The sequence below is a fragment of the Anguilla anguilla genome, chromosome 17 (genome assembly GCF_013347855.1).
Source record: "Anguilla anguilla isolate fAngAng1 chromosome 17, fAngAng1.pri, whole genome shotgun sequence".
Classification (NCBI taxonomy): Eukaryota; Metazoa; Chordata; class Actinopteri; order Anguilliformes; family Anguillidae; genus Anguilla; species Anguilla anguilla.
The window spans coordinates 18,156,266-18,171,750 of NC_049217.1; the positions used below are offsets into that span (position 1 = coordinate 18,156,266).

Below are 15,485 nucleotides of genomic sequence, written 5' to 3' on the forward strand. Positions count from 1 at the left end.
ATATAACATGCATGGGGAAAATAGTGAATAAAAATTTATTTCCAGAAATTTAGTACAAAAAAATGAATTTCTGCAGAAAATCTCAAAATACATAAGACTATAGGCTTATGCCCATAAAGTGGACAAAATGCAAAAAAATAATAATAATGGCCTTGTTTTAATATAAATGTATAGGAAATTATGTTCATGTAACAAGCAGGGGACAAATAATGAATAAAAATGTATTTTCAGAAATTTATTACAAAAAACGTATTTCTGCAGAAAATCTCTAAATACATAAGACTATAGGCTTATGTCCATGAAGTGGACAAAATGCAAGAAAATTTAAATAGCCTCCTTTTAATAAAAATGCATAGGAAATTATGTTTAAGTAACAGTCATGGTGATATTAATGGATTAAAATGTTCATAATGAAATTTGTGGAGGAAAATGTTTTTCACTGGAATATTGCAAAATACATAAGACTATAGGCTTATGTCCATGGATTGGAAAAAATGAAAAAATAATAATAATTTCCTTGTTATAATAAAAATGCATAGGAAATTACGTGTATATAACATGCATGGGGAAAATAGTGAATAAAAATTTATTTCCAGAAATGTATTACAAAAAAATTAATTTCTGCAGAAAATCTCAAAATACATAAGACTATAGGCTTATGCCCATAAAGTGGACAAAATGCTAAAAAATAATAATAATGGCCTTGTTTTAATATAAATGTATAGGAAATTATGTTCATGTAACAAGCAGGGGACAAATAATGAATAAAAATGTATTTTCAGAAATTTATTACGAAAAACGTATTTCTGCAGAAAATTTCTAAATACATAAGACTATAGGCTTATGTCCATGAAGTGGACAAAATGCAAAAAAATTTAAATAGCCTTGTTTTAATAAAAATGCATAGGAAATTATGTTTAAGTAACAGTCATGGTGATATTAATGGATTAAAATGTTCATAATGAAATTTGTGGAGGAAAATGTTTTTCACTGGAATATTGCAAAATACATAAGACTATAGGCTTATGTCCATGGATTGGAAAAAATGAAATAATAATAATAATTTCCTTGTTATAATAAAAATGCATAGGAAATTACATGTATATAACATGCATGGGGAAAATAGTGAATAAAAATTTATTTCCAGAAATTTATTACAAAAAAATGAATTTCTGCAGAAAATCTCAAAATACATAAGACTATAGGCTTATGCCCATAAAGTGGACAAAATGCAAAAAAATAATAATAATGGCCTTGTTTTAATATAAATGTATAGGAAATTATGTTCATGTAACAAGCAGGGGACAAATAATGAATAAAAATGTATTTTCAGAAATTTATTACGAAAAACGTATTTCTGCAGAAAATCTCTAAATACATAAGACTATAGGCCCTTAAAGTGGACAAAATGCAAAAAATAAAAAATAAAAAACTATTAAATGGCCTTGTTTTAATAAAAATGCATAGGAAATTATGTCTAAGTAACAGACGTGGTCATATTAATGGATTAAAATGTTCAAATATATGTTTTTATAAATAAATAAATTTATAAATGAATATGCTTTTCACTGGAATATCACAAAATACATAAGACTATAGTCCTATGTCCATGGATTGAAGGAAAAAAAATTAATTGCCTTGTTTTAATAAAAATGCATAGGAAATTATGTGTATATAACATGCGTGTGGAAAATAATGAATAAAAAGTTATTTTCAGAAATGTATTATGAAAAATGTTTTTCTGCAGAAAATCTCAAAATATACAAGGCTTATGCCCATGAAGTGAACAAATAAGGCAATAAAAATTAAATGGCCTTGTTTTAACAAAATGTTAAGCATTAATTATCCATGGTAGTTGCATAAACATAATTTTCTGTAGTCTACATTTGTATAAAACAAATATTTTAAAATGTTCAACCGTTTTGTCCATTCTTTGGACATAAGATCATAGTCTAATGTATGCATTAACGTAATTGCCACTGCAATATTATTAAAACAAGGAAATTTGATTTTTTTTTCCCATTTTGTCTATATGGACATAAGCCTATAGTCTTATTTATTTTGAGATTTTCTGCAGAAATACATTTTTCATTTTTCTGAAAACAAATTTTTATTATTTTCCCCATGCTTGCTACATACAAATAATTTCCTACACAATTTTATTAAAACAAGGCAATTAAATTTATTTTTCATTTTGTACACTCAATGGACATAAGACTTATGTATTTTGCAATACTCCAGTGAAAAACATTTTTCTACACAAATTTCATTATGAACATTTTAATCTTCTAATATCACCATGTCTGTTACTTAAACATAATTTCCTATGTATTTTCAAACATTTACAAAGAGAGGGAAAAAAATTGATACAAATTTTTAAAAGAATGGATACAAACCAACATGCCATTTTTGGCATAAATGGATAGGAAATCATGTTTATTTTACAACAATGGTAAAATGAATGAATAACCATGTGTTAACGTAAAGTAAACAAACATTTATTGAATATACCTGAATAGAAATGTGTTTTCTAATGATGATTGTTACCACCACTCCCTGTATGATGACAACATAAAAACACAAGCACACATCAACATGCAAATAAATGGTTGTTTATTTAAACAATAGGGTTGTGGGTTTATTGTTCTGTGTATTCAAGTATGTGTATTCAAAACTAAAAATATAAGAAAAAGGACATGGACTTGCTGACACATGCTATGAAGGAAGAGAGAAAAAAACACCAGAAATGCTAAATAAAGCAACTCCCAAGGCCTGTGCATCCCAGTCTTTTAAACTCGGGGGCTCAGGTGACTCCAGTCCACATCAATTAGGCCTGAAGGGGAACAAGACAAACTGAAAGATCACAAAGGAGAGACAAACACACATGTTAAAAAAAATGTTTTTAGAGTGTTTCAGTGGGAAAAACAATTCAATTATGGATTTGAGCTGAGTTGGAGCCCAGCCACCAGTGTGCATGGAGGCTGGGATCATGGGAGGCCTCACTCAGTAGTGGACAGGTTGCGGGTAGCAGGCAAAGTCAAAAGCCAGTGCCTCCAAATCACATCTTCCGCCATCACCGCTGCTAGGTATTCAATGGGCAACAAGTGTCACATCGCAAACATGTGTTTAGGGAAATTCGCATTACCTGACTTGACATTGAGTTAGAGCTAAGGCGGAGGATCCATCATACATCACCCACAGGCAAGTGCCCCCCCCACCTCACTCCCACTCCCACCTCCCTCAGGAAAGTGGCAGAGCGCGTTTGAATTCTTCACCTTCCTGTTACCGCCTTTGTTGTCTGAGCCCAGCCCCATACTTTTAGCGTCATTAGCGAGTCAGAGCGGTTTGATGTGGCCGGCGCCACGTGCCTCTGTCTGAGAATGCCCAGACAGCGGTCTTTGGCTGGAAGCCTCCCTGCCAAAACTTATCCGGCTGAGCTTCGCGTTGCCGCGTTGGGCCGACGGGGTAAGGCAAGTGGGGTAAAGAAGTGAAAGGGAACCCAACCCTCTTAACAGAGACAGCACTCCACATATTAGATATTTTCCCCCAAGTCCTCCAAAAAATAATGATGAAAAATACTTCATTGGGTTCTTTTGGGCTCTGCTCCAAAGCAGAAAGTACCAAAGAGGGACCAGGCAGATTTAAGTTCTGAAACCCTATCATGTGACTGGCTTATATTATTTATTAGCTGAGCAGACAGTCATCTTCAGTGTGGGCTTGCTCAGCTTCCATTATTTCCTTACGTTTCCCCATTAATTGGGCTGGATATTATCTGAAGCAGTTGGGGTTTATATGTCTGCTCTCAAGTGCATCATCCATGCCCTAACCCTGTGGAGCACTTCCTGCGTAACAGCTGAATGCAGCGAGGTCACCAGCCCCCATTGCGCTTGCGGGTTTTCACACCTTTCCGAAGACGAACAGGCAAAAACGCTGTTCGCAAAAAACATGCCTGTTCTCACCAAAGACATACGCCGCCCTCCCGGAAGTCAATTAACCCAATGACCTCAGAGAAAGGGGTCTTCGCCGAGCGCACAGACTCGTTACGGAGCCTGCGAACGCTTGAATAATTCACCTTAGCTGTGAGCGAGACTTGAGGAAATGAGTAGGGGGATTTTGGGCCTTGTGCTCCAGTTACGGCCGCTCCAGTTCACCGAGTTCCAGTTCTAGCTCCCCGGCCATGTAGGGACGTCTGTCCCTCAGCTGTGTGCACCTCCCCCCCCCCCCAAAAAAAAACCACGCCCCTCCTGTAAAGACACGCACCGCTCGCTCCAGCAGCTCCGTTACAATGGCCTGATCGGTGGGATGCACAGTGACTCAGCACAATTCACAGCAGTCCGCTTTTAATCCCGCCTTGCTTTATAATTCAGTACTGTACGGGAGGCTCAGGGTGAAGGCTAATCCCGCCTTGCTTTATAATTCAGTACTGTACGGGAGGCTCGGGGTGAAGGCTAATCCCGCCTTGCTTTATAATTCAGTACTGTACGGGAGGCTCAGGGTGAAGGCTAATCCCGCCTTGCTTTATAATTCAGTACTGTACGGGAGGCTCAGGGTGAAGGCCTGAGCTGAACCACTGTCCTCAGAAAGACGTCTCAAAATTCATTGCTCCAATTCTCAATTAACGATACGCATTTCAATTAATTTATATGCTTTTAGTATATGACCCACTTAATAAATGCAATATAATTACAAAAAATAAGCAAATAAATCAGCAACATACTATAAACTGTGGACATGGTAGTAGTAGACAAAAAGGATGCCCAAGAAGTGGAAAGTACACTTGAAATCAGGAAAAACCATGAAACGTTTCGTTAGTCATTAAAAATAAAAAGATGTTTTTGAATCAGAATTAAATCACTGAAGTCTTTTTCTTGATAATTACAGAGTAATAACTGTCAGGTTTCACATGATGGCTTCATGTGAAATCTATCCCCTTGCTGGAAAAAAATGTCCTCATGACAAAATAACTTTCAAAAGTACGTCTAGCTATAAGAAAATATTCTCCAGCCTCCTCCCCTTTTAGAGAAACCAGGACTCTTTCTCATCTCAGCTGTGTACAGTACCATCTCTCCACGGCTATCGAATGAACACCTGTCAAACAGGAACCTGGCTATGCTGCTGGATAGCATTAACCTCCTGAGGCCTAACGCATACGAGAACCCCAGGACTTTTGCTTTTTCCGCAGCCAAGCGAAGCAACGCACTTCAACACTGGTCAAAGATGGCCGTCCCTCTCTCACAGTCTCCCTCGCAGAAGCCAGCACTGTTGCCTCCTTCCCATCCTCACCCCCCCCCCCCCCCCCCCCCCCCCGGAAAAGATTAACGCGCTGCAGTTATACGGGCACCATCTTCGACCAGACAGGCCTGCAGCTCAGGCCCCAAGCATGGGCCTTGCCTAAGCCAGAGCATAGCCCGCAGTGCCAAACATTCCCAGGGGGAGGAGGGATAATTTACTGTGGTGTGGCACTAGCCTGCAGCCAACTGGCAGCCTGACGGTAGACGTCAAGGCCCAAAGCCAGGGGGCCATAAATCACTCACCCTGTCACTGCAGTGCTACAGGAGTCGTGACGGCAAAATCTCAAACACTGACACCTTCGCCCGACGCCTCCCAGTCCAAACCCCCCCCCCCCCCGTCTCCATATTCATAAGAGAGAGTGAGCTTGTGAATCTGTCAAAGGAAAGAAGCTGGTCATACCTTCTGGTTCATTTTTATTTTTTTTAAATTTTATAAAAACAGCTCTCTTCTGCTGCATTTTGAGATTTTCCACACAGAATGCACACTGAACCCAAAGAGTATTTTTTAAAACAAAAGTTGATTTGGGACAGGCCAAAAGCATTAACCTCTGCCTTGATCTTAGCACATAACTGTGCCATTCTCTACTTGGTAACAAACTCCTAACCTTGTCTGCCTTTTACATTAAAAAGCTTCTTGAACAGCTTCTTTGTTTGTAAACATCAGTTTCTCCGCAGACCATGTGCTATTTTTACGAGCTCATTCAAGAATAACCAGTGTTCAGAAACACACTGTAGGGAGTCAATTCAACAGTATAATAATTTTCATTCTAACACTCAATGGTTGTGTGGCTGGGGGACATGAAGACATGATCATCATGCTACAAAATGTAGCTGAGGGAACTACAACCATATGAGATATGAATGACAACTGGTAGCAAAGATAACCCTTCTGTTTATCAATCGTGTTTGTCCTCTGAATGTAAGTGTTTTAACTAAAAACTAAAGTCTACACACTGCTCCTCTTAGCCATAGGAATCACTTACAAACCACCTGACTAAAGAACAGCCCTTTTCGCCATGCTTCAAGGGGAGTATATATTTTTACTGCCTTGACCGAAAGCTTCTTTCTGTGATTGACTCCCAGCTGTATGATAAAACCCTATTCCCTCTCATCGCAGACAGTCGACCGCATGGGCTAAAGCAAGCACTGATGACTGTATTATGAGCAGGCACTAATGATGGTATTACGGCTTGCCACTTAATCTGTCACTCCTGACTTATCTCTGTTTGACCAGTATTAATTTCAAAGGGAGGGATGGGGATGGGTGGGAGAAGGAAAGAAAGAAAGAAAGAAAGAGAGAGAGAGAGAGAGAGAGAGAGAGAGAGAGAGAGAGAGAGAGAGAGAGAGAGAGAGAGAGAGAGAGAGAGAGAGAGAGAGAGAGAGAGAGAGAGAGAGAGAGAGAGAGAGAGAGAGAGAGAGGGTTGGCAGCTAATTTCACACACATGGCTGACCTATGTACCCTCAATAGGAAATTAATTAAAGCTGAGGCTTGAGCCATACCCCATATCCCATGAACCAACCACAACACAAAATAACATCCAACCCCTGTCCGCTCAAAGAAGCCAGGGGCTACCAAAGTCATAATCAGACTGAGCAGGCAGCAAAATCTGACAACAGAAACCACTGCCAAAACAGCATAGCTCTATTTCTATACATACTGCATGCCATAGCTGCACATATCCAAAGCTGTTATTTGCCTTCAAAAGAACTGGTCAACATGCAAAGGTACCAAAAGTTATGACAGTAATCAACAGAACAGGGTGATTTATCAATTTGGAAACACTCACTGTTGCTAGAAATGGCACTGTACACATATAATCAGTGTAATATTTATTCATTGAGGAGTGCTCCTCAACCCTCTCCCCGCCTCCTTACCTCAAAACCAACAGATTTCAGACCCCCAACAACTGCCCCCAGCTCTTAAGCCACTCCGGGCAGTTGGGCACTCTTTAGGCTGACATGCAGAGTACTGGGTGAAAGGGCAGGCCTGTGGAACAGACAAATCCACCCTGAGATCCAACAAATGGAGTCAACCCCCCACTCCCTCCCGCCACCCTATCACCTCGCATTGATTTCCTCTAATGCAGAGTATGTGTTGCCATGGGACTAAGTACTGTAAAAGCTTTTTAGAAAGCAATTGGTAGCTTTCCAGACTGAAACTCTTTATAGACAAACTCACCACTTGGAACAAAAGCAGATGATCTGATGCAATCAAAGCAAGCGATGCAGCAGGCTGCCACTCTGATCAGCAATATGGCTGTACTTACTTAGCAAATGGCTGTTACCGGGGCGATTTAAAACGCTCCAAAATAAACACAATGCATACACATTGTGCATGTCAGATACAGAACTGGGTTTAAAGTCAAAACTACAGTGCAGACAATGCCCACAACTGACAAATAAAGCCTCATTTTTGTCCAGTTTTCCTTCTGTTATACTGTAAAGTGTCTTTGTGACAGTTCTTTTTAAAAAAAAAGTGCTATACAAACAAATGGACAATTCCTGCTCAGACTTTATCACACAAAACAAATCAGCCATTTGGGGTCTTGGACATTGTACCAGGGGGCTGTGGGTGTAAACCAGCGCTGATATCATTATACTCTATTTGTACTCTGATTTGCTCCAGTAGAAATCCAGCCATCTTAATAGGCACCAGATTGTTGTAAAATAGCGAATACTTGATGCGGTGCTGGGAAAGTGTCCCTGCCAGGTAAACAAATAATTCAATAATGTTGTTAGACTTTGGCCATGGGGTGCTTGTACAGTACCGACTGGAAATGATGGGCGAAAAAAAACAAGATCCACACCAGAGGAAATCATGGCCTTCAAAATGAAAGCTAGCAGACAGGCCATGGACTGTCAGTATGGATGCCTAATGTACCGTTTTAGTAACGACATGAGTGAATATGTAAGAGCTATCAGTTAATCCAAGCCCCACCCCTATCAGAAGGTAAGAAATCTATCAACAGAAAGGGCTTTTTAAGTCCCGTGAAAGCGTCTGTTAGTTTCTGCTGCTTTGTTTCCTTTTTCCATTAAAAGTAAGCTGATGAACACAACCTCGTCGCAACCGAGCAGAGATAAGTGGAATGTATTGCAAAAGTACCTATCAGGATAACCCCGGTATAACGATTCACTGTAGACAGATTATGAGAATGACTGACATGCAGACAGTTGGGTTTATTGCCGTGGCAGCCCGTGCCGTGTGGTGGGTGCAGGCGTGCGTGCGTGCGTGCGTCGATTAATCGTCATCTGTAGGCCATTCAAGGATTAATTCCATTTATAAAGAGTTCTCGATCAATAATACTCATCCCACAACGAGAAATATGACGAATGCCTTTAGTTTCTCCATGAAAAAAAGACACCCCGACAGGAAGCGGTTTATTAATTGGCCACAGGCTGAATAGGAATGCATTCCAGTACCGACAGCAGAAAAAGCACATGCAGTTGTACTCGATACTCGCACTCTTCGGTGCACGTATTCAAATTTCAACAAGGAAAGGGCAGAATTGGGCGAGCCCAAATGTTTTATTCGATGGATTTGCAAGCGTTTCTGTCCCGAGGGTACCGTCGGCAAGCATACACAAACAGTTCGTCAAAACACAAGTTAAATCCAATTCACCCAGCTCTTACCCTGTTCAGTAACAATATAGAATTTTCATGGATACACCATACACCAACTCTATGCACAGAACATGACATTAAAGTCCGTAACTTTAGGTTGGTTTAATCTTTTCTTTTTTCAAATGAGCCCCAAACTTACGCAACGCGTATGTATGACTACGCATATGTAAACTCGTTACATTCAGTCTAAAATATCTATAATTTTGTGCAGATTTGTACACATGTGGTTTTAAGAAGTCACACTGCTTCACTGTCCACAAACCTTCATCGTGCTGCAGATCCTGTCTCGCGAGGGCTTGCCAAGCGCCATGTATGCGCCGGGTTTGGATTACAATACCCCAGAGAGAAAGCCTGTTTTGCAGAGAGCTTGTTCTAAGTGCCTCAAATGGACAGCGCGCTTGGCTATTTTTCCTCTTTCTATCCTACAGTTTTATCTTTCTATAAACATATAATTGTATTAAAGTTGTATCCACTGTTACGCGTTTCATGCATTGTATGATTGTTGCTGCTGCAGTTTCTAAAATGAACTATGATTAAAGTTTTACCACCATATGAGAACAACAACGCTGTATATCGAATATAATGTTATAGCTAGAGTGGGATGTTAATACAGAAATGTCCGTTAACGTCATATAAAAAAAATCTAGAAAGACTTTGCTTAATAGTTATAATGGAAAATGCCATTAAATACGTTCCCCTCCCTTTAAAAGTCTAAAGGGAACTTTGTGATAATTAAAGTTACGCCACTGCAAACAAATGAAGCTCTTAAAAAGCGCTATGACGATACGCTCACAAAAGTATGGTCGGTATTAATAGTCTGCTAAATGCTCACAGTGTACAGTACAAATCGAAGTAGATAACCTCGTAAAACGGCAGTTGATGCGAAATGATTGTGGCAACGGAACAATCAAAAGTTGAAATCCCACACTAGACAATGTATCCATCTTGCTTTCTTAATTTATTATTTGTGTTTTAGAAGTGAACACCATGTCAGATGTTAGGGCGCTGACATCTACCAATGACGATACATATATAATTATTTAGTTATATAACCTAGATGTGCATTACTTTTCCAAAGGAACTAAATTGGCTCGCTTGTATTGAGCTTCAGCTCAAAGTAAATTATTACTAGCGACAGCCAAACTCTGTTTAATGTAATAAACAGAACGTCCAAACTGGGGTTTTCGTAGTTCGTTCCAAGTTTTTATGAATGAAGGTTTTTCACTTTTTGTGAATGAAAAACAACTGGAAAAACTTTGAGAAGGGCTCTGGGGGTCCCAACCTCTGATTGGTCTCAGATATTCCAGCTCCACCCACGGTTGCTATGGTCCCTTAATGTCTTGAAAACGATTGGTTGGCAAGGGCGAGCTGAGATTTCATTCACAAAGTCAGGTCATTCATTAAAACAAAGGCAGAAATTCGAGCTCTTGAAAGAGGAAATTCGCCAATCATAAGCTCCCCTGGGCAAACAACTGTCTAAAAGCAAGAAAAACAGGTCCTCTCCAAATCAACACTTAGGTCTGGAAAGGATTTATACGGACAGTATTATCTAAATGTAGAACAGTTCAGATCTAGTGCACAAGTTAGGACATAAAGCGTATGGAGAAACAGTGATATTCATTTCCTTAGGTGGATTTCAAAATAATTCTAGAACTCTTTGCACCGAGTAGGAACTTGCATAGCCTATTTTGTTCCCCTGGGTACGATCAGAATCTCTCCACACCTCTTGCTTTCCCCAAGTATTTAATTTCAATAGAATTCAATAGTTTCAATAGAATTTGTGTTGATTTTATGGAGAAGCTAGTTTCCATTTTGTGATGGGGACTTAGGCTTGCAAGACGTTTTTAGAATTGTGTGGAGTGCAAAACAAGAAAAAAGGTCGCACTAAACCATATCTAATGACAGCTAATATTCTACAGAGGCTGCTGGAGCCTGTATGAGTCAGAATTTAAAAATAACGTAAACTATTATTGTTCTTTTTTTCTGATAGTGAAAGCAACCTTTACGGCGTGCAGAGTGTAAATCGAATGCGCACAAACAAGCAGGAAAACGTTTATACTGGTATACGTTTCTGCGCACAGTCTCTCTGGAAACACAAAATACAGTCAAGCAGCAAATGGGGACAGACGCCCACTGGGTAATCACTCGCCATGCCTTCTCTGCATTTTTTGTGAATGGAGCTCATTATGCATGCAGCTTTCTCGCCTTCCATTCACAACTGCTGCCTCTGTGTTGCTCCGCTCTCTCCCCTGTCCAGGCTGCCTGGATTTCATGCAATTCAGCCTAAATGACCACAAACGGCTAACGTCCGGAATTATAAAATGGATGGATATTTGGACCAGCAAGTGCCTTATACTTTAGCAAACGTAAGTAAACTCAAACATATTTTAATTCTGATATTGGTTTCTTTTAACTCGTGTATCATCCGCTTTTATGGCGATTGTCGTTGCACGGGGCATATTTGGAGCGACCGCTGCTGCGATCATCCAAACTATTTTCTGTTTTGTTTTTCACAAGCTCTCCAATAGGCTCACAAGACTGTCTAAACAAGGTAGATATCCCGAGTTATCTTTTATATCTCGAATTTACTTGAATAGCCGACATATATTTGCATCTGTATGATCTGCGATAACTAGCAACAGTATGAACTAAAACTGTAAGCGCATATGTTGTCGCTACAGTGCATGGAGTGCGCAAGTATCACTTTGATTTACAACCATATTTGAACTGAGACAGTTTACACTGACACTCAAAAATATAGGTTTAGCCGACATGATAAGACAGAAGTCTATCTAAAAGTGATGCTTGCCTGAGTCTTATTTATACAGTAAATCAAATGTACATATTCAGCGTATTCTGTAGAGACGATCGATAATGCTTGTAATAGATAACTGTACAATAAACTCGGAATTGATGACGTTGTAAATATGAACTTAAATTTCAGTAATTTTGCAGTGTATAAATAATATATTTCCGATATTTAACACACTGTTTTTTTTTTTTTTGTTTGTTTGTTTGTTTTGTGTGTGTGTAGAAATCGCAAGGAAATGGGCCCCTAAATAGACTATTGATGGCGACAAAAAGGAAATACATGGACACGGAATTACCCCCTCAGGAATCTGAAGGTAAGGCAGCGACCGTTCGTGCTATTGAGAGAGTTCAAAAGTGTGGGCCCGACAGTCTCAAATATGAACGGCGGTTCAACAAACAGCCTACCCTCGACGTGTGCACCGTAAATGAGCTGCGCCAGCGCTCAGACCGGGGCCCGGGCCTCTGTTGTAGCCTACTCGGAGTGGACTTTGATCTCGCGCCCAAGTAATATTCATTTGATTCTTTCTTTCTCCCCATCCAGATCTCTTTCAGGATTTAAGCCAACTTCAGGAGACGTGGCTTACAGAAGGTGAGGCTGCGCTTAATTACTTGTGCTTGCTCAGTGCATGTATTTACACTCATTGACGCACGTCTTCAAAAAGGTAGCTTTTAATGAGTGAATCATCTAAATAAATAGCAAATCCGATGTGGCTGTCAATGTTTGTGATGAAGAAGATAATTATGATAATCTGAACAAGAACTACTATAATGACTCTGACTTAAGGAAATCTTCGAAAAATGTGACTTTACAGTCCGTTATGGAAAACGACAAGTATGTCTGAGACAACTGACCAATAATATGGCACAGTCATCCCGACCAAAGATTCCAAAATAGCTTCAAACTACAGTAACAGGGACAAGCCCAACCCAGTATTATGCTAATATTTGATATGTATTTCCACATAATATATTAAAGGCCTGGGGTTTTCATGCCACTTAGCCCTGGGACTAGATAGGACTCCACCCTGGGGAAATGTATTAGGGAGGAAAGGTCAGCATTTCCGGCACCGCCCGTCAGTGAGATTTGGGTCTGTGCTGCTGCTTGCAAACCCACTGTCCAGCTGGGACTGTGACAGACCAAGTGGTATTAACACTGCAGTTTTCTAATTAGCACAGCAAATTCGCCATCCCGGATGAATTAAATAACTTGCATTCAACTTATTACCCATTAAAAGGCAGGTTATTTACGGAAACTATTCAGAGAGGAATAGTGTGATCAAAAGTACAATGGGCCTGGCAGGATTTGCTGGTTCAAATCTCTAGACACTGCTCCTAACAGCTGTGTCTCAAACTGGACTACATGTTTGTGATCCCTGCCCTGCTGTAGATGACATCAGGACTTCACAATGAAAATACGGTGTAATAGTGATCGTATTTCGGATGGTCACTGATTTTGGCTGTTAATGCTAGTTCTGCTTTGGTGTCCATGTGTGCCTCACCAATGAAAAGTGCTGAACTTCACACTTTGAAACAAGGTAATGATTCATTTTATTTGAAACTAGCACCCATATAGGTGGCCAAGACAAAATGTATGCCAGACATGCAAGGGAGCTTATGCAATTCAGCATGTGGTTTTGCCCAAATGCTCACTAACCACAAGTGTAATATTAGTAGGTAATGAGAGTGTTGGTGCAGAATGTGAAGGTTAGCAAACTGATCGTTTATGGAAAATTAGGGCACTTCAGTGCATATTTGTTAATACACAAAATGGCCGTATGACCAAGCCAACTCTAATCCATATAAAACTAGGATGTAGTATAATTAAAGCATTTTCCAAGTCAAATTAAGCAGATAATTGGTTTTGGTATGGAGGAACAGAGCTGGTCTATGTGAACCATGCCTTATGTGATATAAAATGAATAATGAGAAAGGATGGGGAAAAAGGCAAATGCTTCATGCACAAACAATATCTGTTCTTTTTTCAAATTTTACAAATGTTAGGAAAGTATTCTGGCAACATGTACATGGTTGTGCGGTTGTACGTTGGTATACAGGGTACATTCAAATTGCAACTCTGGCATAACTTTGTAGTCATGTCATTTGCTTATCTAGGAACAAATGTGAATTCTTTCTCAGTCTGGTAGATAGTTCTTTGGGATTTGGAGAAGTACAACTTGTGGCAGTACATTTAAGGACTATGTTGATATTGGAGCCTGAACGTTGAAGCACTAGGCATTGTTCTGAATGGGAAAGCAAACAAGATCCCAAGAGCACCCCCATGGAATAATTAGGCTGGGACAGGCTGCATGATGAATTATTGTCTTCTCTGATATTTTCTGTAAGTCACTCAAGCATTGGACTAGGAGTACCAAAACATCCAGCCATAAGAACTGTAATTATCAAAGAAATGCAGCAATTTATAGGGCTACAATTTAATAATGGTGATAAATCTTCAAATTACCATTAAGGAAAATAAATTGCATGAGGTTCAGGTGTAATAACATAGTCTGCAATCCTTGAAATGGCCCTCCACGTAGAGCAAAGCCTATTATTCCCGGAGTTTGTCTGGGTAAAGCTTTTAGTTGTGCTTCAAAGAACATCACGGGATCCTCTTTAAATCCTCAAAGAGAGCTGAATCACCTGGAGAAACAGAAATCAAAAGCGCCTCTTCCTGTTTTGTGATCTGTGATGCGTGTGGTTCTCAGAGCTATGTTTGTGAATGGAGTACCGCTTGGCGATGCGAAGAGCTGCGCAGTTGTGGTGAGCGCTGGCGACGCGCTGCGTCAGAACGGCCGCAGACGCCGCCCGTAACCGAGAGACATCTGCGGTTCCACATGTTCCATACATGCTGTTTTTTAGGAAATCTATGGCCTGGCTGTTTTTACCCCTATGACATGTGTGAAAATCCGTTCATCCGTTTACCAATGGTAAAAAATAGTGGGTAATCCACTTGGTGTGTGTGTGTGTGTGTGTGTGACCACCTTCAGTCTGTAGCTGCTATCTCAAACAGACGTAGGTGAAAGCTTGCTTAATGACTGAGGGAATAGGAAATGCCGGGGTAGAAGCCGCATTAAAACACAGGCCCAGTCATGTTCAAGCACCGGTGTGAAATTGGCCCTTTAGGAGAGCTTCCATACAGTTTAAGGAGAAAGGGCCCAGTTCTCATTTATGGCCTAAGCAATTTGATTTTGGTTTCTGTGTCTTTATCCTTTGTTATACGTCAGAGAACGGTGTCAGGTTGTGAGACGCAAGCCAGTGGTCATAGAATGGCTGCAGTCAGTGAAACCAATTCAGTTCAAATGTGGAGGAAGGTTTCTGTGAACATACATTGTAAAATTCCCTTTTAAAGGAAACCTATAAATGTCTCTGGAATATTACGCATAATTTACCTTTTAGTCATCATTTGATCTCTACATCTAATGGAGGCTAACATAAATTTTAAGTGTCCTGGGGGGAAAGTCTATTACTATTTGATGAGATCATGAGAAAGTGTTTAGTTAGGCATAACAAACTCACCGATTAACGTCAATGGGAAATTTTCACCTTTTGTTCATTATAAACTATAATTTTCTAATGTGTAATGTTCTCTAGTTAAATGCCCTGAAACAAATATAAACTATAAACTATAAACTGACCAGACCAAAATAACATTGCCAACCAAAAAGAAACAAATGTCACAGATTCTGCCACAACTGAATCTTTGGGGCACACACACGCACACACATGCACTCATACACACACACACACACACACACACACACA

At 39.8% G+C, this 15,485-nt stretch overlaps 1 protein-coding gene across 5 annotated transcripts in view; it reads left to right on the plus strand.

Annotated features, from left to right (window-relative positions):
* Window positions 1-10,810: 10,810 nt before the first annotated feature.
* Window positions 10,811-15,485, plus strand: part of LOC118216379 (ETS translocation variant 4-like) — a 35,623-nt gene continuing 30,948 nt past the window's right edge. For 2 of the 5 annotated variants that reach the window (XM_035397465.1, XM_035397467.1), the window contains exons 1-3: window positions 11,090-11,278; window positions 11,947-12,037; window positions 12,265-12,312. In XM_035397465.1, coding sequence (XP_035253356.1) covers window positions 11,234-11,278; window positions 11,947-12,037; window positions 12,265-12,312 — 184 coding nt within the window. In that variant the 5' untranslated portion in view covers window positions 11,090-11,233. Of the gene's footprint in view, window positions 11,050-11,089; window positions 11,279-11,429; window positions 11,464-11,946; window positions 12,038-12,264; window positions 12,313-15,485 lie in introns of those variants that run through there. The other 3 variants (XM_035397469.1, XM_035397466.1, XM_035397468.1) reach the window with 3 other exon arrangements.